Source organism: Pimephales promelas, chromosome 14 (assembly GCF_988280905.1).
Source record: "Pimephales promelas chromosome 14, fPimPro1.hap1.1, whole genome shotgun sequence".
In the NCBI taxonomy this organism is placed as follows: Eukaryota; Metazoa; Chordata; class Actinopteri; order Cypriniformes; family Leuciscidae; genus Pimephales; species Pimephales promelas.
The window spans coordinates 26,142,643-26,165,787 of NC_142782.1; the positions used below are offsets into that span (position 1 = coordinate 26,142,643).

Here is a 23,145-nt window from a genome sequence, read left to right on the forward strand (position 1 = left end):
TGCACAAACACAAACAGCACATTTTATTAGTGCTTCCAACTTCTTTATCAATACTTAGTTTCTTGTTTGTTTGTTTTTTGCTTTGAAAGTGGAGAGACAGCCAGCAGGTTATCTCCAGAACAAACCAAGTCTGCAAACTCAGGTGAGCCAAGAGTACAGTAGTTGATGTCACCCTAATTCAGATCTTTATTGTTTTTGTGCCAGGTGTAAATGCAGCTTAACTACTAAGTAAACTACTATATTTTGGCGGCAGGTGTAATAGCCTGCGGTCACTTTAAGACCTGATTTATGGACCCTTTATACTGTTACACATGCATTTTCTTTCTCAACTGTTCACGCTCACTTAAAACATCACTGACTGTGTTCACATAAATACTCGCCAACACCGGCATTTTGTCATTATTTTGTGTGTATTTGACTGTTTAAGTACAATAAGCAGCAAAAAATAACTCAATTTAGTACTGAGATGGCTTTATGTACGCACACTTTGAGTGTGAGCACAAAATCTGCAGGAATGAGTACAAAGTACAATAATACGTTCAATCCCATGCTGAAATTCAAGACCAACACCAACCATATGTGTATATGATATGTAAAATTCAAGCTAATAGGAATTACTGTGTTACACGCCAATGCAGGTGTTACTGTCAAGCCCTGTTATATACCATGTATATACTGTATATATATATATATATATATATATATATATATATATATGAAGAGTTCAGATGCAAAAGCCTCTAAATGCCATTTGAAATTTTCTTCTTTAATGATGATTTTTATCAAACTTGTATATTTAAGTTCAGTAATTTCACTTAAATAACAATTAATAGGTAATTATCATTGTCATATAAATGAAATTACTGAACTTAAATATACAAGCTTGATAAAAATCATCATTAAAGAAGAAAATTTCAAATGGCATTTAGAGGCTTTTGCATCTGAACTCTTCATATATATATATATATATATATATATATATATATATATAATAGTGCCAATAAAAAGAAGCTTTTTAATATTGCATAAATTTAATAAACAATGGTGTTCCTTGTCTGCAGAAGATCCAAGTACAAGTAATGGAGACAGCAATACAAGCACAACATCTCCAAGAACCTGCAAGAACAGCGAGTTAGAAGTGTAAGTGTACCTTAAAATCTGCATGAAATGAAAATTCACTGTATCTATTTTTTAAATGCATATTATACATCCTATTGTGAACTATTCATCCATCCATGTTTCATTTTTGTATATTTTCTTTTTACCTTGTAATGTAAATATAACCGCACCTTCCAGTTTAAACTAACGACTTTTCTCTAATGACGTATGCCGGACTTCTCCAGTCATTTTTGTCTACTTAAATCCCGCTAGCAAGCTCACTTTAATCTGCCTCCGCGTTTGAGTTCAATAGGCGCATGTCAAAACCCAAACAACAACCACGCATAGAGCCAAGTCCCCACCCTAAATTTTTTATTTTTCGGCAATCCGTTTCACACAGATGTATGTCACACTCACAATATGAAGAACAAATCTGTGCCTACTTCGGTTTCATCACGACTTTAATGTACACTTTAAAGTCGTAAATGTAAAATTTTGCTCATTACAGAACACAACAGCAAAGCTATTAAAATGGAAATTGTCTGAAACCAATCCTAATTGATTGCATTGGTATACAAACACTGGTGGAGCTATGACGTAGTGGTTTGTGCACATAGGTTATGATTCAAGTGCATCCATCCACTCTCCTCCATCCTCCTCTCTCCCAGCCTCTCCAACATACATGTCAATTTCTTGGAAGAGATCTCTGCTGGATCATGATGCAGCACTTCTTAAATCCTGTTAAGAAAAGAGATTTGAACTTCTTTGTGCACTGGGACAGATTTTTATACATTACTAATCGTCCAACTGAGGTCAAGTTTGCTCATGGAAGGAAGGGACACATGATGAATTACACATGGTTGACCCATTCAATAAGAGCCACACAAATCAGTTCTTTCTCAGCAGGGGTCACATAATGGCGAGTCCACTGAAGCGTGTTTGACGTGTCGGAGTGAATCATTAATCAGCTTGATTGATACATTTATCAGTTGAGGAGTGTCAGATTGCAAGGAAATTATGATATACTTTTTAATGATTCGAAATGTATTATGTGGCTGTGATTTGTATATTTGCATGTTCACCCACAGGTAAGAGATGTTGCTGCATCATCACTATTAAAATAACAAGGCCTCTCTCTCCTTCTCACAGACACACACACGCTATTATATGTCTTATATTATATAAAATTTTTTATAGGCCTCATGAATGGCTAGCAACATTTAATTTTATTTGAAATAAATAAATATCTATCTATCTATCTATCTATCTATCTATCTATCTATCTATCTATCTATCTATCTATCTATCTATCTATCTATCTATCTATCTATCTATCTATCTATCTATCTAGATCTATTTTTTATATATATATATATATATATCTGTACTTCTGTATGATTTCTGGTTTGCAGCATGTTTTTGTACCTGATTCGTCACCACTCTCCAATAGGTATTTAGCCTGAGGACGAGAGCAGTTATTTCATATTTCCACCAGACAGCTACAAGAGAAAAAACAGCATTCATTATGCTTATATTTGGCGGCTATTACATGAGGCATTTTTGATGGATCACTTAAACCCCCTGCTGTCATAGTTCAATTCCTGGGAGCTGATTAAATGGGGATGCGTTGGCCAGGATGTTCCTACCGGGGATTAGGGGGCTCTGAGCGAGTGTTATTTAATTGTGGGGAAGTGGAAACACTCGAGTGAGGAAGGGTTAGTGAGGCGGGAAGGAGGACCGTTCCTGACAAATGACAGCGCGCCGCGGGGCGCTTGCAGCCCGGCCCTGTGTGGACACGCTAATAAAGCAATTACACTGAGACAATGTTTGCACACTGCGTTGATATGTCTGTCCCTCACCCGCTGTGCCGCTACAAGGGGGCATCTTATGCTTTTTGTGCCCACACACTAAAAGTTATATAATTATATTGTATTTGAATAGGTCTACAAGTTACCGTACTATACAAATTTCGGTTGTTTTTGTTTTTACTTTAGTCATTCTTTCTTTTCATTCTAACCAATCAAATTTGGCGAACATTTATGCAGTGTAGGCCTACGCTCTTCATATTTTACTGTCCGATGTGGCAATATAATCTAGAGAAGCGCACACTCATGTATTACAATGTCGAATTAGCTTCTTAATGCACCTCATTTAATGATGCAATCTGTCTTCTGATTACCGTTCATGTGTAATTTAGAATTCATAACGTGGCCTTCAGCGACAAAGCCCTCTAATCAATCTCTGATGGATTTGTTCTTTGTTTCGTTCAGCTTATCGGATGACCCCTCCCTCAGTACGCTGGAGGCCCTGAAAACACGGATCAGAGATCTAGAGAAGCAGTTCACACGGGGGGACAGATTCAAGTGTCTCATCTGCATGGTAAGTTTGAGCTTGCTGTTTACATATTTATTCAAAAAGGAATAAAAACATAGTAATAACTAATTGCAGATAAATGTTAATTATATGTATACTTTATACTAAATATTTAAACAGTACAGTTCATAAGTTGGTGGTTGTTAAAGGAGTAGTTCACTTTTAAAAAAACTTTTGCTGATCATTTACTCACCCCATATCATCCAAGATGTCCATGTCTTTCTTTCTTCAGTTGAAAAGAAATGAAGGTTTTTGATGAAAACATTCCAGGATTTTTCTCCATATAATGGACTTCAATGGGAACCAAACGGTTCAAGGTCCAAATGAGAGTTTCAGTGCAGCTTTAAACGACACCAGACGATGAATAAGGGTCTTATCTAGCGAAACAATCGCTCATTTAAAAAACAAGTTTTATAAGCACAAATGCTCGCCTTGCTCCGTTATGTGATGCGTGTTCGTGAATCTCCTCTTTGAACTCGTTCATCAAAATGAACAATTTTATTTTGAGTCTTGACTCGAAGGGTCCTAGATAAGACCCTTATTCGTCATCTGGTGTCGTTTAAAGCCCTTTGAAGCTGCACTGAAACTCTCATTTGGACCTTGAACCATTTGGTTCCCATTGAAGTCCATTATATGGAGAAAATCCTGGAATGTTTTCATCAAAAACCTTCATTTCTTTTCGACTGAAGAAAGAAAAACGTGGACATCTCGGATGACATGGGGTGAGTAAATGATCAGCAAAAGATCAATGTATAATTAAATGTATATAATAACATATCATATAATAACATATTGAGATTAAGCTGATGTAAGTTACATTTCTCTTATTTATGTACATTTATTGTGTAAATATATATTTTTCTTTATTTTGTTCAGGACTCCTACACTGTACCTCTGACCTCCATCCAGTGCTGGCATGTCCACTGTGAGGAATGCTGGCTTCGCACCCTGGTGAGATGCACAACAGTATCATACTGTACTTACAAAAGATACACATACTGTACAAAAGATTTTCAGCACAACCACATGACTTGAACAAGCGAAACCTGTGTGTCCGTGTCAGTTGTTTTTGATTGTTAAATGATCTTCTTTGGACCCTCTTTCTCACAGGGAGCAAAGAAACTTTGTCCACAGTGCAACACTATCACCTCACCCGGGGACCTGAGACGAGTGTATTTATGAAGAGTTATAGCTGTCCTGTCATCTGCCTGTTTGCACTCTACTCAAACGGATCACTTTTACCGAGAAGAACCTTTCTGGGCCCATGCAAATCTTAAGAGTATGTCTCGCCCAAAAGAATCATTACAAAAGTTCCTGTCGGAATGCAGCCTGTGTTCAATTCTCGATGAAGTGTAAATCTCTACAAATATTGTGCTGCAACAATATTGTAAGGACAGTAAAACTGATCACAAAAAGTTGTTTTATGTACAAAACCTTGTTTTATAAAATATTGTTAAGTTATTCTCATAGAGCGATCTGTCCTATAGTTTTGTGAATGTTTACACTGAAGAACTCTTTTCTAATTTGGATCTAGCAGTGTTGATATATTCAAAATGGTAAACCGTTAACATTTGCATCATTCATAAACTGTGTTTTGTGTAGAATGTGCAAAGGAGCAATGAATCTTGTACATTTATTATCCATAGTTATGTAACTGTAATTTAATAGTGAACGGGATCATTTAAATATGGTTTAAGATAAATTATCATTTTTGCTGATACACGTGATATAGTATAATAGTTTATTTCATGCATTTAAAAAAACATTATTGTGCAAAATCTCAAAGACAAGACACTGAACATGATGCAAAATTATAAAGCCATGGATAAATAAAAATAATTTTTACTACAAGGTTCGGCAACAGATATTCTGTGTTAAGTTAGTTCCCTGTATATTTTCAAAATTCTTCAACTTTTATCTAAGACGCTGTGTAGATGTAATTGTCTACATTCTTGTAATGAACTACATTGATATTTGTATTGATAATATCGTACTGTATGTACAGCAGAGTTGCATCAAGGAGCTTCCCTGTGTTTAATTGATTCCTAATGCAGTATATGGATGTTGAGGTTGATCTCTGCTTATCCTTCACTCCTCCCAATCCCAAATGCAAAGCAGAATAAAAGTCTCCTGACACGGAGTCACTATACTATAGGCTATGACATTAGGACTTAAGGAATTCAGAACTAACAGAAAAAGAGTTTCCTTTGTGGTATTTTAGCAATAGTTTTGTTACTAGACTCTAGTCAAGATACAACAGGTAACTGAAAGATTGTAAAGCACTTTTTTGATAGAACTGAAATAGAATGAAACGCAAAACCAGCTTTGTTTTACGATTATGTATTTTGTACAGACTCATCTGTTTTTCTTTGACAAAAAAAAGAACACAATAAACTAAAGTTATTGTCTAACAAATGTCATTGCTGTGCCCTATTATGGTTTTCAGACTGGATCACATGAGTCAGCACTATCACTATAGACCTAATAACAGGATTTGGCTGATGCTTATTTTGGCAGCTTTTTATTCAAAGCTATAGGCTACTCACATTGCATTATGCATTTTATTATCAACGCCATTGTGGCATTGCCTGCACTGTTAGAGGAACTATAGCAGGTGGGTAACCTTAGCATTTCCTCTTGCCTGCCCTTCAGTCTATTTATCGCATCACAAGTAGGCCTATCTTACCACCTGGCCAGTTCGTTATAGGCATTCTTAAAGATGCCTTTAATGACTGACCCCATAAAAGGATGTCTGTGGCTGATGTCCTGACATATCTCTAATTAGCAGCAGTATACGGACACTTGTCTGTGTGGATTTAGGTTAGTTGGATTACCCCAGTCATGTGTCTAATGCAAAGGAAGTTACTGCTGCAACACTTACACCTCAAAACACGCACAAAAAAAGTCCTCAAGTTGTGGGATGTTTAAAAATAGGTACTTCCGGCCCAAGCGACCCTAATGATTTTCGGACGTTTTTCAAGCGATATCTTTGCAGAAAAAACATACTAATGTGCAGCCATCAGCGAGGAGATTTATGGAGAAACATGCAACTTTATGACTGTCAACTGTGTGGAAAGCCTTAATCTATTTCTTAAATAATATTTGTATTTGTCTGCATTGTGTTATATTATGGCTAGTTTAATATCAATATTTATATAATATTAATAATGATTTAAAATTGCATTTTGTGTTTTTTAGTTTGATAAAATTTTATTTTTATTGTCTCGAAAATATGAGCACACTAAATATTTGTCAGGCTGTGTGTTAGCTTAGGCACATAGGATTTGACAAAAAGCTTTTGAACATTTTCACCATTATTGCTCAGGAAAAACAAGTGATGATTAATAAACTATTAAAGTCTTTTCAAAGTTTAGTATGATTTGTAAGTAACCCGCTATCATTGTCATAACAACAGAAACACAAGATCTGCGATTTGATTGGCTGAGAGTCAACGGAGGAGGTGGTAATTGTAGCTGGCAGTAAGCTGTGGCTTTTTTAGTCAGGTAGAAACACTCACTTGCATCGTCACTTCACCTTCTAACTTGCACAGACCAGGTAAGAACAGTGTTTTCTTCTTCTGGTGTTCAAAAATTAGAGGTCAAAATTTACAGTTCATTGTGATGTAAATTAAGGTAGGCTATTAAAAATGCATGAACTATGTTTAATCTGAAAAGAAATAGCCAGACACACACATGTAATGTAATTTTTATTTTATTTGTAAATTTATTTTATTTGCTATTCTTTTACGTAGTTATTTGTTTTATTATTTAGTTTGCAAAAAATAAAAGCATATTCATTTAAAATATGACATCAAATCTCAAGGAGGTCCATAACAGGGATTTTTGAATGAATAAACAGAAAGCAGTCAACATGAGAACCGATAGGAGACGACTGTATGTTTATTTTAGCGTTTTCCCAGATCAGATTGTGTGTCCAGTTTGTTTGTTTAGCCTCCTACAGAGTCCCTTAAAAATGGACTGGACATGATTTCAGACATTGTAGAAACATTGAGGCAGGCATCAGGTCACTGGGCCTTTGTCATTTGGCTTATGCTGGGTAATCCTCTTCATTGGCCTAACCTGACACATTAAGACATTTTCATGGTAGCCTACTTGACAAAATCCTTTGCTATCATGTAAATCAAAATGCTTTGCAAAATTGCATTAAAGACACATTGTTTTTTAAAATATAGGTTTTGAGCTGCCCAGAACATCAACAAATTTGACATTTTTAGAGTTACGATAAAAATGTACATGCTTCCATTCTGTTTTATAAACTATGCAAAATAATAAAAATAATAATAATAATAATAATAAAGATACAATAATTTTTCTTCGAAAATTGGGAAATTATCTTGTTCTTTTTTACTTCATCTGTCTTGCTCTCCATTACAAGGCCCAGTCCACAGACCTTAAAACAGAATCACTAATCACCCGGATCAGTGGATTAGTTCCTGAGCTTCTCTGTTGGAGAGGCGCAACCGTGCAATAGGCTCAGTGTCCGTCCATGTCAGCCTCTCTCTCTCTCTCTCTCTCTCTCTCTCTCTCTCTCTCTCTCTCTCTCTCTCTCTCTCTCTCTCTCTCTCTCTCTCTCTCTCTCTCTCTCTCTCTCTCTCTCTCTCTCTCTCTCTCTCTCTCTCTCTCTCTCTCTCTCTCTCTCTCTCTCTCTCTCTAGTGGGCACCAAGAAAAAAGCTTCCTGCTTGACCTAATCCATGTTCAATATGGAAGTTTTTTTCGTTTTGTTTTGGTTGTGATTTAATAATAAAGATTTTTATAAGTATACTCTTAAGTACATCTTTTAATCTTTTATAGCACTAAATGTCAGATTGTAGCATGCGACAGTATATCTCTAAAAATATACTTGTATTGAATTTTGATGATTTTATAGTCACATGTACAGCACAAAATCCTCTTTGCAAGTGAACCCATTTTTAATGTATTCTATTTTACATTTTCAAATGTAAAAATGTACTAGGTTTTTGGCGATGAAGACATGTCACGCAACCTGTCCATGTCGGTGTCTATCTAATTCTGCGGCTTGGTATTGTGACAGATGGAATGCTGACAAAATACAGTAGAGTTCGCCAAACTATTGTATAGAGTCTGATTGGACGAATGGCTTTTGATCTCAAAATATATGGGAAGCATTTTACCTCAGTTGCATATTTCATATTTCTTGGAGAGATTTTTTTTTTTTTTTTAGATTTAAATTTTTTTTTTAAATGTGTATAAAACATTTAAAAGTTTTTCCATAACCCTAAAACAGACTTCCGACTTAAATTTTGTGTATTTATTGACCAAAAACCAAGTCAGTGAAAGTTCATCATACGGTAAGTGGCTTAAAACACACGTCACAGATACATCTGTTTTGATTGTCTCGCAGAGAAATGTCAGGACCCAGGCCTGTAGTTCTGAGCGGTCCATCAGGAGCTGGGAAAAGCACCCTGTTGAAGAGACTCATGAAGGAATATGAAGGGGTTTTTGGATTCAGTGTCTCTCGTATGTATCAGCATTACAGACAGATTATAGACAAGAATTGTGATTGAATGGTTTTTACAGGATAACTTGACCTCCCTTTTTTCTGCAGACACCACCAGAAATCCTCGGCCAGGAGAGGAAGATGGAAAAGGTAGGGCATGATTTCCACTTCACAACCTTACCAAAGGCTCGCTTTAGCAGTGAAACAAAAATCCCCCCTAAATTCACATTCATTTCGAAAGGTCCTCTACCCAAAACTGTCTTACTCACACTCCTTTGCTGCTTCTTACTCCCAAGTGAACTGTTTACATTCAACTCCAAACATATCGCCACATTTCACATGGGTTGAAATTCCTCTTTTTATTCCCCAATGTGCCTTTGTTGTTTTCTCTAGGGCTGACTTGTCTCCCAATGCTTCTGGGGGCTACATTACTTCCTGTAGCAGACATCCTATCGTCTGTGACATCTGAAGGTGTAGATTTGTTTTGCATTATTGGTCGTAATTAGTCATCACTGATTATTCACTTATTTAATGTGATGAGAGATTAATGGGGGTTACTTTCATCTTTTTCAAATCTAAAACTTTGGAAGTCAATTATATTTTAGGCCAAAATGACAGCTATGATTGTTAACATCACATGAATGCCAGTGTGCACTTTGGAGTAAAAAGCCTTTGAAAATAGCCCCCTGTGTTCCCTAGTGGTTTTCCATGTATTGTGAACAATGACATCACTTCCCCACATACCCAGAGACGAATCATTAGCATCACAACCACAGGACTTTAAAATTCGTTTTTGGGACAGTCGAACAAGTCTGATTGGTAACCTGGGAAAAATATATATACAAAGAAATAATCTACAGCCATTTTAAATCTTGTATGGGTCACTTGGGCAAACTCTGCTCATTTATTTTAATGCAGATAACATCCCCAGCTATGAGTGAAAATTTTAAGAACTTTTTGGCTAATTTTCTGGCAGGTTTCTCTCAAGTTATGAACCAAAAGTGTTCCAGTAAGGTTAATTGAATATCTGTTCAAAGTTATCTGGTCTTTTATAATGTTAACACAAAAACATTATTTATTCATCGTTCATGGAAAAAAGTGATAATTCTGAAACATTTTATTTTTTTTATGTTTCTACTTGTTTCAGAATGTACAAAGATTAAAAAGAAACATTTAGGCCTACGTTTTCATTACTTTTCATTACTTAATAATATAACATTGCTAAAGCGTTCTTAGTAGGCCCTACTTATTTTTGTTAGCTGGGTCAAAGGCTAGACTAAAAAATAACAGTTGAAATATATACTTAATTAAAATATATATTATTTGAAACTTTAAGGTTAGAACAGAGATATAAGATAAGATTTTTTTTCTAAGATTTTTATGCAACTAACCAACCATTGCTGTTTTTATTTTTTTGTCATTCTTATGATGTTTTTCCACAGACAAATGTTGTTATGCTAATGGACATTGCGGTGCTGCCATGGATTATGTCAGTGTTTTGCCCTCCTGTAGCTGTGAATTATTTGTCTTGTGTTGTTGTTGTCTGCAGAATCATTACCGCCCCGCTTTAGATCCTGTCTGATGTGCTGTAGTGGAGTTAAACCACCAGAATGGTACGAATCCAGCAAAATGCAGCACTAGAGCTTTCTCACAGGCTACATGTGAAGGATTTTATGTGTGTGATTTTGTTTTGTGGTTATAAATTAGAAGGGAAACCAACCAATAATTGTATTTTAGAAGTTTTATAGTATCACTTCAGAATTATGGTCCGTCATTAATAAGTAACTCTGCAGGAAGTAATACAGGAATAATGAGTAGCCTACAAACTGCATTAATACTTCAGCTTCTACTATTAACTAATATGGAAACAACCTTAACTCATCATTAAGTAGGCTAATATTGATAGGAGATAGTCACTAGGCATCATTAAGAGCGAAGAGGTAACTATGTAGGTAACTGACAAAATAATAAAGAATTACTAATGAATTACTAATCACAACATTAATGTGTCTGAGACATTAGCAATTGTCTTCTTTTACTCTCAACATGGTCTTTTAAAAGCGGTCCAGATCTAGTTCCTGCAGAGTCACTATAGGTTCACTTGAGGAATAGTAGAGCATTTTATGACTGATTACATATCAGACACATGATAATGTTCTTAATAATTTGTCAGTTAGTTAGCCTAGTTATTATTGAGGCTAATCTCATTAAGTAGGCTAATTGATTACCAAATAAGGAACTAAATTTGATATTAAGCTACTTACTGATGAGTTCTATATTAGTTAATAGTAGAAGCTGAAGTGTTAATGTAGTACTACTCATTAGTCCGGCAATACTTCTTGCATCTATTAATGACAGACCATTATTCAAAAGTGTTACCAGTTTTACTCCCACCATTTTGTAAGATATACAGAACGGACGGAGATTCTGAAATAAACATTTGTCGCCCCCTGCTGACCATAATAGAATATTGTTATTTAGCTATGAAAAGACTACAGAATTGTAAGTTTAATTTCATCCAAAAATCAAAATTCTGTTATTATTTAGTCACCCGCTGAAAGTTATTTCTTCCAAATGTTTATTTTAATAGTTTGCTTGTACTTGATAATTTGTCAAACAAAACTTTCAGGTCATTTGATAAACAACATCATTTGGTTGGTTTTACAATTAATCTTCACTAATTTCTGTCCTCAACCCAGATTACCACTTTGTCACCAGAGAGAACATGCAAGAGGGAATCGACAATGGCGAGTTCATTGAGAATGCAGAGTTTTCTGGGAATATGTATGGTACCAGGTAGACTACATTTTATCTCGGAAATTGTCATCTGACATCTGATCCTTGTGAAACAATTAGATGTAATTGCTCATCAAATGTATTGTCACTTGCAGCAAATCATCCATAGAGGACGTTCAGGCACAAAATCTCATCTGCATCTTGGATGTTGACATACAAGGGGTACAAAACATCAAGAAGACTGATCTAAACCCCATTTATATCTCCATTCAGCCACCTTCAATGGAGATCCTGGTGAGCTGATAAAAGAGTTTTATACAGCTTTTAAATGGTCATAAAATACTGAGGGTTTAAACTTTTTTTGCACAGGAAAAGCGTCTGAGGGACAGACAAACCGAAACAGAGGAAAGTCTACAGAAGCGTCTGGAGGCCGCGAGGATTGACATGGAGCTCAGTAAGTGACGCACTCAGTAAATCAGCTGTGCTTGAGAGAAGACATTTATTCCCTTGTCATTTTCTCCTTTGCAGGTAAGGAACCTGGAGTTTTCGATATTGTAATCATTAATGATGACCTGGAAGCAGCCTATGAAAAGCTCAAAAGTGTTCTTGTTGAGGTAAAACTATTTCATCTGTCTAAAAAGATTTTGTTGACAATGATATGCATCATTTTTAATATTTAATAAATAAATAAACAATGAGTTGTTGTTGTTGTTTTTTCCAACAGGAAATTCAGAAGGTGCAAGATGCCAAGAAATAGGAAAGGATAGACGGGACTTTTTACCCTTTTGTCCGTCAACACAGGACATGAAGCCTTTTTTTTTCCAGCCTTGTACAGTGTATATAGCCTAGTACAAGTGTTGGTTCTCATGTTAGACTCTAAAAAGTCGATTGACCTGAAGGGACCTGAACATCTCAGTCTCAGTTGAGGACTCATCTCTGTAAACTGTGTGAGAATGTTTGCACCTTGTATACTGGAGAGAGAAAACTGTGTGGTAACCCAAAATGCGTTAAGCGTATTGATGACAATAGTTTGTTTATCATCAGCATGTTCTATAATAGAAAAATGATTGTTTTTCAATAGCCTAGTTTGTGATTGTAGAGAGCAAAACTACAGCATGTTTGACTCTCAGGTAAGGTTTAAATGTAGCCTATTCTGTTGAATGTTTAGCTTTGAGTTGCACCTCCATGTTTATAAATTTGTGTTGACTATAAAATGTAATTTTTGGTTTAGCTAAAATAAAATATTAGAAAATAAAACTAAAAGTACTTTTAAACATTTCTCCATTATCTTTTTGTTTTCTTATGCTCGTTTCCCCTCTGTTTAATCTCAAAGAGAACGATTTCACAATACTTCGTGTAAAAGAGAATTAAAAACTAAAGTAAATAATCTCTTCATTGATTCTGTTATAATAAACATGAATCACATTTTCACACCTCTGCCCTCGAATGTTCCCAAACGGACACCGTAAAGTTAAACTTCAGCAACCATGGAAACCGCAAACATCTGCGGAAGTGAAGGTGAGTCTGGTTCTATCCATATACAGTGTGAGGTTTTATCATAGTTAATGATAATTTTGAATATTATGATAGTTTCAAATTCAGGTTGATTGGGACACTTTTTCCATGTCATCTCAATAGCAAAAAGTGTCCCAATCACCCTATTGGCTATATTGGTTTCATGGGGTTCTAAATACGCTCGCTGTTACCAAACAAAACATAAAACTATTAAGATTTGTAACTTCTACTAAAGTAACGAATTTAATTTTCTTTTTCTGAGTGTGCGTTACAGCAAATGTGAAACGACCGCAATCCAACGGAAGCTGTTTTATTCTATGGTTTTATTACCGTAAACAAAACATTTTACTAGCCTACTATTAGGCGTCTTTCTATAATGGTGTAATTCTTCGAGCTTATCTTAATATAAATTTTAGGCATAAATAATAGGCTTTATTGTGTTTTGCGAGGAGACTTGGGTTATAGTTTTCACAAACGGCCCTATCCCATAATACTTATTTTTGGGGTAACGTTAGCCTACGTTGTCGCATTTTTTGTGTTGTGATTTTATTCATCTAAATCTATTAAATATAGGCTATCTAAAATTTATGTTCCAAATCTATTAATTATAATTTCTAAAAGCACAGTTCAAATATGTTTGTTTGTTTGTTTGTTTGTTACATTAGCTCATGTTTTTCATCGTTCTCCACAGTCTGTGAAATGCTTGAATCATGTCTAGCAGTAAAGAGCAGACATCCATCAGTCAGGTGATGTGTTTCCTCCATGAGTGGGACCAGGGCAATAAGCCGGTGCGTAGTCGAATGCTGAGCGACTTTCTGGCCAAGAACACAGGAAAGACATGCCCTGAACTGGAGTTTGAGTTTGCTGAAGTTGCCAGCCTGTTCCTTACTCGGCTCACTGCCTGGATAAGACTAACGTAAGCATATGGTCATGCTTAACCCATCTGTGCTCCAGAATCTCAGACTAAAACTTTCAGTCATGCCATGTATGCATCCTTAATTTTTTTGTTTCCAGCTACATGTTTGGATCGTGTCTAGACCTTCAGCTGAGAGCATTAGGTGTTTTCCTCTCTGCCAATAGCAGGTAAAAGACTTAATATAATGTAAGTACTAGAGGTAATACGCAAAGTCAAAAAAAATCTAAAATCCTACAATACACTGTATATCACATTACTGTACCTTACACAATAAAAAGCTCAGCTTTAGCAGTGAAACTTCAAAACAAGAGAAAATAATGCAGAATGTAATGCAAAAGGACAGCTATTCAGTAAATAAAAGCAAATGCACAAGCACCAGAAAACAGAAACACTTTCTATCCTAACATGGTATCCTTTTGTTTGTTTGCACAATCAGTCATCAGTACATGATTGAGTTTCTGGAGGTGGGTGGAGTGCTGACCCTGCTTGAGATTCTCGGGCAAGACAAACTCAAAGAAGAGGATAAGACCGAGGCCCTTCACCTGCTCCAGATCATCGCCAACTCGGGCCAAAAATATAAAGAGCTTATCTGTGAAAGCTACGGTACTCACTCTGCACAAATGCTCAACAAACTAATAATCAAAAAGCAAAGCAGTTCTAGCTCATTTTTCATTCCTGACATTTTAAGGAATGAGAGTTTGCAGCATTTCCATTAAATATTGTGAGGTTGAAACCTTGCATGGTCCAATCTGGATATGTTTTGAAGTTTGGGGATTTTGACAGGCAAGTTCTGACACACACACTCTCGCATCTGTTCTTCTCTAATTGACAGGTGTGAAGGCTGTAGCTGAATGTTTGGCCAAGTCTGAGATGGAGATGACTCAGGGGACCGCCGCCGCACTGCTAGAGTCTTTGGCCCATGGAAACCCCAAATACCAGAATCAGGTGTACAAGGGCCTGGTCGCCCTCCTGGCCTGCACATTACCAAGAGCACAGCAGCTTGTTTTACAGATTCTACGTATAGTTCAGGTACAACAGTGTCAAGCTACAAGCTACATCTTTTATTTTATTATGCAAAAAAAAAAAAAAAAAAATGCATAGAAAAAAAAAAGCTCAGGAAAAATCATACATTGTACATTGTACACAGTCAGGTACATTGACTACAACACAATAAGTTATTAATATTGTGGTGGTTCTCTCTTGTTTTTCTATGTTCATAATTGACCATTTTGGCAAAAAGATGCATGTTTGGCATGTTTCATTGCTTTATCACTAATAAATCAATTGACTCCAAACACTAAGCAATATGCTTAAAAAATATTTAACACTTTTTAAAATAATATTGGAATAAACGGTTAAGATGTCAATTTTCCTATGCCGTACATCACTTTTCGCCACTACTGTTTGTGTAACTACCTTTTTTAGTAAACATCAATATTTAAATTAACATTAATATGTTAAAAGTATACATTGTATAACTGATCACTCACTTTAATCATCCTGTTGTGTGATAAATACATTTTTAAAAAGTACAAATATTTGAAATAGTCTTACTAATAGTAGATGAGTTCATGAAAACAGCATTTATGATAAATAGTTATATACTGTAAGAACTAGAAAAATTAAATGCTTTTAAAATAGTTTTAGATCATATGGGATGTCATGCATGAAATGTCAGCATATAATTTTTGTTATGTTTTTGTGCAGCCCGTTATAAAAACAGCCCATCATAGCATAGTGGAACCCTTACTGAATCTGCTGAGGTCCCAGCATTTAGAAGTACAATATGAAGGCAAGTGTACATTTCAAATTTGGTATTGTTGTCTACCCTTCTGTGATGCTCACTGTTTCATTTTCACTTTTATTTACCTTCCAGCCATAGAACTCATAGCAGAGCTCATGCAATTAGAGGTTAGACCAGCTCTGCTCAGGGGTCTGGTGGCTTTTCTCAAACCAGCTAAAGAGAGAAACCCCAAACACAAGATTCTGGATGGTATGATCTGTTGCTCATTTTCTCTTAAATAAAGCTTAAATAAATACATTTGTTGTTTGCAACTGAAACAGTGGTTCTCCGATAACAATACTGCTTTGAATTATGACCAGCACCATGGAGACATCATGAATTCAACCTCTCAATTGTTACCTTTTGGGCTTTGTACATGTATTTGGAGCAGATGGAGACGAGATGAGAAACAAACATGGATGTGTCTTGAATTATCATCTTTCACAGTTGTTGATTTGTCTGTCATGAGAGTCATAAATCTGAGAGTTCAGTGTTGTATTTGAGATTCAGCTGAATCAGTTTGAGTGTTTTGTTAGATACAGAGGTGTCCAAAATGACGGATTCGCTCCCTGTGCTCCTCATGCAAGCAGCTTCTGCAAAAACCATCAGGTAAAATCAGTGACTTCAAACAATGCATACATTCAATACAAATATTATATAAGACATGCTGATCTGTGTGTTTATTATGGTATATTGACACAATGTTACAGGATTCTGGCACAGAGAAATGAGGAGATTTCTAAAGAACTCCTCTCTCTCAGAGTGATCCATCATTTACTGTATGCAATGGGTAACCAGGAACATGCAGATGCCCAGAGACAAGCCAGCCTGGCTTTGGGGGTACAATTGAAACATCCACCCTCACTCACTCACTCACTCACTCACTCACTCACTCACTCACTCACTCACTCACTCACTCACTCACTCACTCACTCACTATGTTCATTCTGCATCAGGCATAAGTAAATGCAGTATTGGGGAAAAAATATATATTAATGTGTAATGTCTGTTTAGCATTTTGTGCGCATGTATCCAGTGGTGGAAGAGCATGTACGCAGAGGAATGGGCAGCACACTGTTCGAGTCTTTTATGGTGAGGTCATTTCCTGTTTTACTGATTCACATGCACACACACATACACACATTGGGTTTTCTTTTTTAATGGGGACATTCCATTGACATAAGTAAGGGATAATCCATAGCTAGTTTATCCACAGCGAGTTTAATGTGGGTTTAATTCCTTTTAAAACAGTGCTGTTACCTCCCCGTTGCTGAGAAATACAATGTAGCGAATCTGTAGCGAAGCTTTTTATTAATAAAAGACGGGGATAGGCTTGAAGTTTCTGTGCTCCTGAATGTTTCTCCATTTGTGTGAGTGACGTGTGCATGAACATCAATAAAAGCAGTGCATTAATATAGAATGGGGATTATTGGAACTATCTGTGCATTAAATGGTTTTATTTAATGCTCAATCAGAATCAAATATTCAGACAGACCACGGTATAATGATTTTTATACTGTACAAACTGTACATATCCCCTACCCCTTGTCACCTTAAACTTTCTGCATTTTTACATTCTCAAAAACATCATTTCCAGTTTTCCTCATGGAGTAATTTAAATATAAATATGCCGTTTTCACTTAAAGACCCGTCAGTATGTGTGTTTTTCTTCATATTGTTTACAGCACAATGCTGATGAGCTGCATTTAAGCATGGATGATATTCAAGCTGACAGTTTACGATCAAATAAAGTAAACATTTCATGTGGTGAGTAGATAAATCTCAAAGATTGAGAGAGAAAAAGCCAGGTTGTATGCTTGTTTTATTATTTGAATTGATGCTTAATTTTGACCATTGAAAATGATTGTGTATCACATTGTCCTTTAATTTTTTCCTCTTTTCTGCAGTGCTTGAGGAACAGATTTCAGATTCTTGAACACTGCTTAAAACAAGCTAATAAGAACAAAAGTATTTGTGGTGTTTTGTTGTTGATGATGGTGTTTTTATACATAAAATAGTAAAAGTGGTCACAAAGATGGTGAACAGTCTTCTGTATTTCTTTGGTTCACTTCAATATGGGTTCATTAAAAAACGTTTTAAATTATATATCAAAAAAACATTTTAATGGCTATGTGATATAAGCACAATAAAGTATTAAAATTAAGAAGATTCTATATGCATGTTAAAAGTCAGGGTTGAAATGCAACACTCATTTTTAGAATGTAACAGGGGGTGCCTGCTATGTGTTTGGGTTCTTCCTATGTCTGAAAAGGTTGAAGAATCATTATTCATTTTTTATTATCATTATTACTATTTATTTTTTACAGTCTGTCTGTGGCAAGCCTGTGGTCAGAACACTTACAGGCTTTTGACCATGCAAACATTTTTTAAATACGCAGTGATGTTCAAACACGCCCCGCCTTTCAGGAAGTGAAACAAAATACACTCACTTTGGTTAATCTATTAGGAGATATATCTAAAAGTATTAAAAACCAAGTTATGCGATTTCTCAAAAACACGGGGTTGTTTTTCCGTATTTAATATTTGAATATTTATAGATGTAATTTTAGATTTATAATTTATAGGTATAAATGTACATCCCTCTGACTAGTCTCGATGATCACACTCCAGTCCGGTAGGTGGCGGTAAATGCACTTTAAGTTGGTTTGCCATCCGCCAGCTAAACTCTAAAAGAAGAAGAAGAAGTGAAACAAGGCGGGAACGGTAGCGCTGCATGTTGTGAAAGATTGCGTCCTTTACTGTATCTTGTAACCCTTTGCTTACTGTCAGCAGTTCGTTATGATGTGTGATTTTTTTTTTATTAACACACTGATTTCTTTCCCCGACTGATGTACTGATGTCAGTTTGTGCTTGATCTTAATCTGAAGCAGTGAAAGATTGGTTCAGCGCTATGAGCAGGTTAAGATCAGCAGTGCAGAAGGGGAAGACAGCGGCTCTAGAAAATCCAGAGGTGCTCAAATCCAGCATTAAGAAGAAATCAAAGCCTGCCGTTAAAGAAGGTGAGTGGTTCTCTTTGTGCTACTGAAAGACTGGAAGGCAATTCCATGTTTGCCTCTAAAATGTTATATTGTTTGAGTGTTTCTTGATTTCTTATTCCCATCAGAGGAACCATCTGAAATTGAACCTTCATCATACCACTTTTTCCATGATCCATCTGAAATCTCTCTATTCCGCTCTCACCTTCTGCTGTGGTATGATCAAAATAAGAGAGAGCTTCCCTGGAGAACAATGGTAAAGGCATCTTTATTGTTAATGATTAAATTAATACAATCTAACACATTGTACGTTATTTTTGACCATATACCTGTATATTTAAAGGGCCCATCATGTACAGCTACCTTTTTATTTAACTGCAGAAAAAAAATTCTAGTCCTAAAAATAAATAAATTACATTTCTGTGAATTGTCTATAAAACCATGTATTGTTTAGTTCAAATTGAATTATTAACAAAATGTTGGCTGCATTAGTTGTCAGCGGCTTAACTAATGCTTCAAAATGAAGGAAATACCATTACAAACACTATTACATAATGTTCAGAATTGTTTAATTGCATTTAAACATTCTAAACTTTTCTTGACCTGTTTATAAAAAGGAGCAGGAATACATTGAAATTTGATTAGGATTGTTTTTCCTTATTGTTGTTCTTATGCTGTAATCCATACAGGCTTTGACCGAACCAGATGTTAATATCAGGACATATGCAGGTATGAAACAAAGGGTTTTAATGTCGTGAGGATCATAACCTAAATCCTTTTTTATTGTTAAATCATTAATTATTTTTTTTCTCATGCCGTTCTCAGTGTGGGTCTCAGAGATCATGTTACAACAGACTCAAGTTGCCACAGTGATAGGCTATTATAACAGATGGATGAAGGTAGACAAGCACCTTAGGTGTGATTTCTCCTCACAGCTGCCACAAAATGATGCTGTTTCTACGTCTTTATTTTTTAGAGATGGGCGACTGTGGAAAAACTTGCTGCAGCTACACTGGAGGTGATGGTTAAACCTAAAGACGTACACAATATAAACAGAAGAGGACATAGTGAGCATCTGACAGTTTGCGTTGTTGTCTCCCTGCAGGAAGTGAACCAAATGTGGGCTGGCCTTGGATACTACTCTCGAGGACGCAGGCTGCATGAAGGCGCTCAGAAAGTAGGTTTAAACGTAGTAATGCAGAATCTAGATAAGATTTAGATTTTTGCCTTTTTTATATTTATGTAATCTGCACATATAAAATACATTTTATGCATGATTCTTTAAAATAGGTGGTGTCAGAACTGAATGGACAGATGCCAAAAACCACAGCGGGACTACTGAAACAGTTGCCTGGGGTCGGACGTTACACCGCCGGGGCGATCGGTTCTATAGCACTTGGACAGGTAACTTTTTTTTTATTGATGCATCTGATTTGGACTACTTTCAAATGTGGTTCTTTATTTATTTACTTTTGTGATCCACTGAAATCAATTGGTGCAGCACTGTATTGCCAGGGTATTAAACACTGTGAATATTTAGCTGTAAAAGATGTTTGTCCCAATGGTGTTTGTTGTTCTCCAGGTGACGGGTGCGGTTGATGGAAATGTCATTCGAGTTCTGTGTCGCGTTCGAGCCATAGGAGCAGACAGCAGCAGTCCCACTGTAACAGATGCTTTATGGTACTGAAAGATTCATCAAGTAGATTTACTATTTATAAAATTTAGGTCTAAGTTGTAAAATGTTGGATTTAATTGTGATGATTATTGGCCTATTTCAGGAAAATTGCTGATACACTTGTTGACCGAGAGAGACCTGGAGATTTTAATCAGGCTATGATGGAGTTAGGGGCCAGAGTCTGCACCCCAAAATCCCCTCTCTGCAACCAGTGTCCCATTCAGTCCCATTGTCATGCATTTAGGAAGGTACTGCTGAACAACATTCTTCCCCATTCTCAGTTTAAACTTCAGCAGATCTTCTTGACCATGCCTACATACGTTGAGTTGCTGCCATGTGAATGGCTGATTAGATATTGTGTTAATGAGCAGTTGTTGAACAGGTGTACTTAATAAAGTGGCCGGTTAGTGTACTTCCTTGTAAAAATGTCAAATAACCTATTATATATATATATATATACAGATATAATTTTCTGTCTTTTATATTGTAGGTGAGTATTAAACAAGAGATTGACTCCAAAAGACTTCTAAGTAAACTTGCCTCAAATCTCAATAACTCTGTTCCTGACATAGAGAATTGTTGTAAGTCTTAAGAAAAATCTCATTATTCATACATCAGCTCATCCAATTAAAAATCCTGTCTAATGTCTGTTCATATTCACTGACAGTGGCCGGTGACAGCTGTAACTTGTGTCTATCAGAGGTCTGGGACCCTCAGCTGGGGGTGCAGAATTATCCAAGAAAGCCTGTTAAAAAGGCTCCACGTGCGGAGCAAACACTAACCTGTATAGTGGAGCGTAAGCGTGATGGAGAAGAGATGGAATATCTGCTCACTCAAAGACCAAGCAAAGGTGAAACAGCAGTTTTGACCGGATGAATTAGTCATTTCTTCCAGAAAATATAATAAAATTGCACAATTTTGGATTTACCGGCATGTGTTTGCCTTCTGCAGGACTCTTGGCAGGGATGTGGGAGCTACCCAGCATGCTCTTGGAAGCTGATGTCTCTGAGAGTAAATATAAACGCTTGATATGTGACATGATGCAAAAACTGCTGGAAACATCCCTAGACACTCACTCAGTGCAGTTTGTGGGAGAGGTGGGTTTTTCCCCAAATCATGTGTTCTTGGGTTTAGAATAGTTTCAAACTGATCAAAATTTAATTAACAAACACATGATTTACATCTTTGGTCATGTTGTTCACTTCTTGTTACAATGCACGCATTTGATATTCATCAATGTCTTCTGTGTTCTCTGTCAGGTGGTTCATATTTTCTCCCACATCCATCAAACCTACATAGTCTTTTCCGTTCGTGTGTCCGACTGGTCAGATAGAAAGCGAGAGCAGAAGACCTGCTGGTTCAGTAAATCTGCTCTGCATGAGGCGGCTGTATCCACTGGGGTTAAAAAGGTTTGTGTGTTGTGTCACGGATGTCACAGCAAAGCCAAACTACCCAGTGTTTTTGTAGTAAACTAAAACTTAAATAGCTTTATCTATTTGCAATAAATACGAGATTAAATAAAATATAAATATAGTAGTGCTGTCAAACGATTAATTGTGATTATTCACATCTAACATAAAAGTTTGTAAGTATATAATATGTACACAAATATTGATAAATATGAATATTTATATTATTTTATATAAATCCTGCCTTGGCAACTAACTGCAATGAAATAAGGTACTAAAATTATATATATATTTTTTAAAAACGAGGATACAAATATTTAAAGCGAAATAGAAATGTAAAAATGACAAAAGTACAGAACAAAATTGCTGAAACTTTTAAATGAAATTACTAACATAACACTGACACTAACCTGGAGGAGGCTTATTCAATTTTCAAAAATTCTGTTTTAGTTTTACCTAAGATCTGATAGACTAAAATAAGGCTAGATGAAGGACAATGAAAGATTCTGTAATGTGTTTGTTGGGAATAGTTATCAAACGATGGTTTAGTGTTACCAATATCAAATGTGTATTGATATAAAGTATGTTTTTATTGTAATTTTTTATGTAAATCTTGTATTTTTAATTACACAGATTATGAAACTCTATGAATCTTCAAGCAAGGTGGACATCAAGGTATGTTTTCCTGAGTTTGCATGTGCTTAATATTTTGCACTGCTTGGTATTGAATAAAAAAAAAATGTTATTGTCCTGACATTTCACACTCTTAAGGAAAAGAAGAGAAAACCCAGCCCTGAGAAACGGTCAAACAAAATAAAAAAGCCAAAGAGTGCTGCTACTAATGGAGGACCCAAACAACTCAGCCTCACTAAATTCTTGTCTACCTCGAAGGCAACAGCTTAAAGCCAAACCTGTTGACAGAAGCTACTCTGTGGTTATCATGTAAATTTGCTACTGTGTCAAGAGAGTCACATATAATAACACATATTACCTACATCTGTATTATTTTTAAAGCAATAATTCATTGTTATGAGGCATGTTTTTAAATAAATAATAATTGTATAATAAGACAGCTGTTTTTTTAAAAATGTTTCCCCTTATTTTTCATGATATATTTATGCACAATATTTCTCGCTACTTTGTTAATTTAGCTGCATGCTTAATT

At 35.8% G+C, this 23,145-nt stretch overlaps 4 protein-coding genes across 9 annotated transcripts in view; all 4 read left to right on the forward strand.

The window, feature by feature from the left end:
• The window catches only part of rnf220b (ring finger protein 220b), a 36,974-nt gene extending 31,088 nt beyond the window's left edge, over window positions 1-5,886 (forward strand). For 4 of the 5 annotated variants that reach the window (XM_039676492.2, XM_089119742.1, XM_039676510.2 and 1 more), the window contains 5 exons: window positions 90-142; window positions 1,062-1,140; window positions 3,369-3,477; window positions 4,348-4,422; window positions 4,582-5,886. In XM_039676492.2, coding sequence (XP_039532426.2) covers window positions 90-142; window positions 1,062-1,140; window positions 3,369-3,477; window positions 4,348-4,422; window positions 4,582-4,653 — 388 coding nt within the window. In that variant the 3' untranslated portion in view covers window positions 4,654-5,886. The remainder of the gene's footprint in view (window positions 1-89; window positions 143-1,061; window positions 1,141-3,368; window positions 3,478-4,347; window positions 4,423-4,581) is intronic. The other variant, XM_089119741.1, reaches the window with a different exon arrangement.
• A 2,971-nt stretch (window positions 5,887-8,857) lies between these two features.
• guk1b (guanylate kinase 1b) lies at window positions 8,858-12,959 on the forward strand. The gene is made up of 7 exons (XM_039676603.2): window positions 8,858-8,970; window positions 9,059-9,100; window positions 11,650-11,746; window positions 11,842-11,980; window positions 12,056-12,140; window positions 12,215-12,300; window positions 12,411-12,959. Exons 1-7 carry the CDS (start codon window positions 8,859-8,861, stop codon window positions 12,441-12,443), a joined length of 594 nt encoding a protein of 197 aa, XP_039532537.1. The 5' UTR covers window position 8,858; the 3' UTR covers window positions 12,444-12,959.
• A 150-nt stretch (window positions 12,960-13,109) lies between these two features.
• On the forward strand, window positions 13,110-17,943 carry armh1 (armadillo like helical domain containing 1). 2 transcript variants are annotated; one of them, XM_089119743.1, is made up of 12 exons: window positions 13,110-13,204; window positions 13,893-14,117; window positions 14,216-14,284; window positions 14,554-14,720; window positions 14,950-15,146; window positions 15,825-15,909; window positions 15,994-16,110; window positions 16,437-16,509; window positions 16,611-16,740; window positions 16,915-16,992; window positions 17,586-17,667; window positions 17,808-17,943. In XM_089119743.1, the coding sequence occupies exons 2-12, from the start codon at window positions 13,912-13,914 to the stop codon at window positions 17,834-17,836; spliced, it is 1,233 nt and encodes a 410-aa protein (XP_088975869.1). In that variant the 5' UTR covers window positions 13,110-13,204; window positions 13,893-13,911; the 3' UTR covers window positions 17,837-17,943. The 2 variants fall into 2 exon arrangements, with proteins under 2 accessions (XP_088975869.1, XP_088975870.1); XM_089119744.1 differs by having other exon boundaries at window positions 16,443-16,509.
• Window positions 17,944-18,574: 631 nt separating this feature from the next.
• On the forward strand, window positions 18,575-23,050 carry mutyh (mutY DNA glycosylase). The gene is made up of 15 exons (XM_039676465.2): window positions 18,575-18,920; window positions 19,025-19,152; window positions 19,586-19,625; window positions 19,722-19,795; window positions 19,873-19,914; window positions 20,002-20,073; window positions 20,187-20,300; window positions 20,479-20,576; window positions 20,675-20,819; window positions 21,062-21,152; window positions 21,239-21,421; window positions 21,523-21,668; window positions 21,831-21,980; window positions 22,614-22,655; window positions 22,752-23,050. Exons 1-15 carry the CDS (start codon window positions 18,812-18,814, stop codon window positions 22,881-22,883), a joined length of 1,566 nt encoding a protein of 521 aa, XP_039532399.2. The 5' UTR covers window positions 18,575-18,811; the 3' UTR covers window positions 22,884-23,050.
• Window positions 23,051-23,145: the final 95 nt, after the last annotated feature.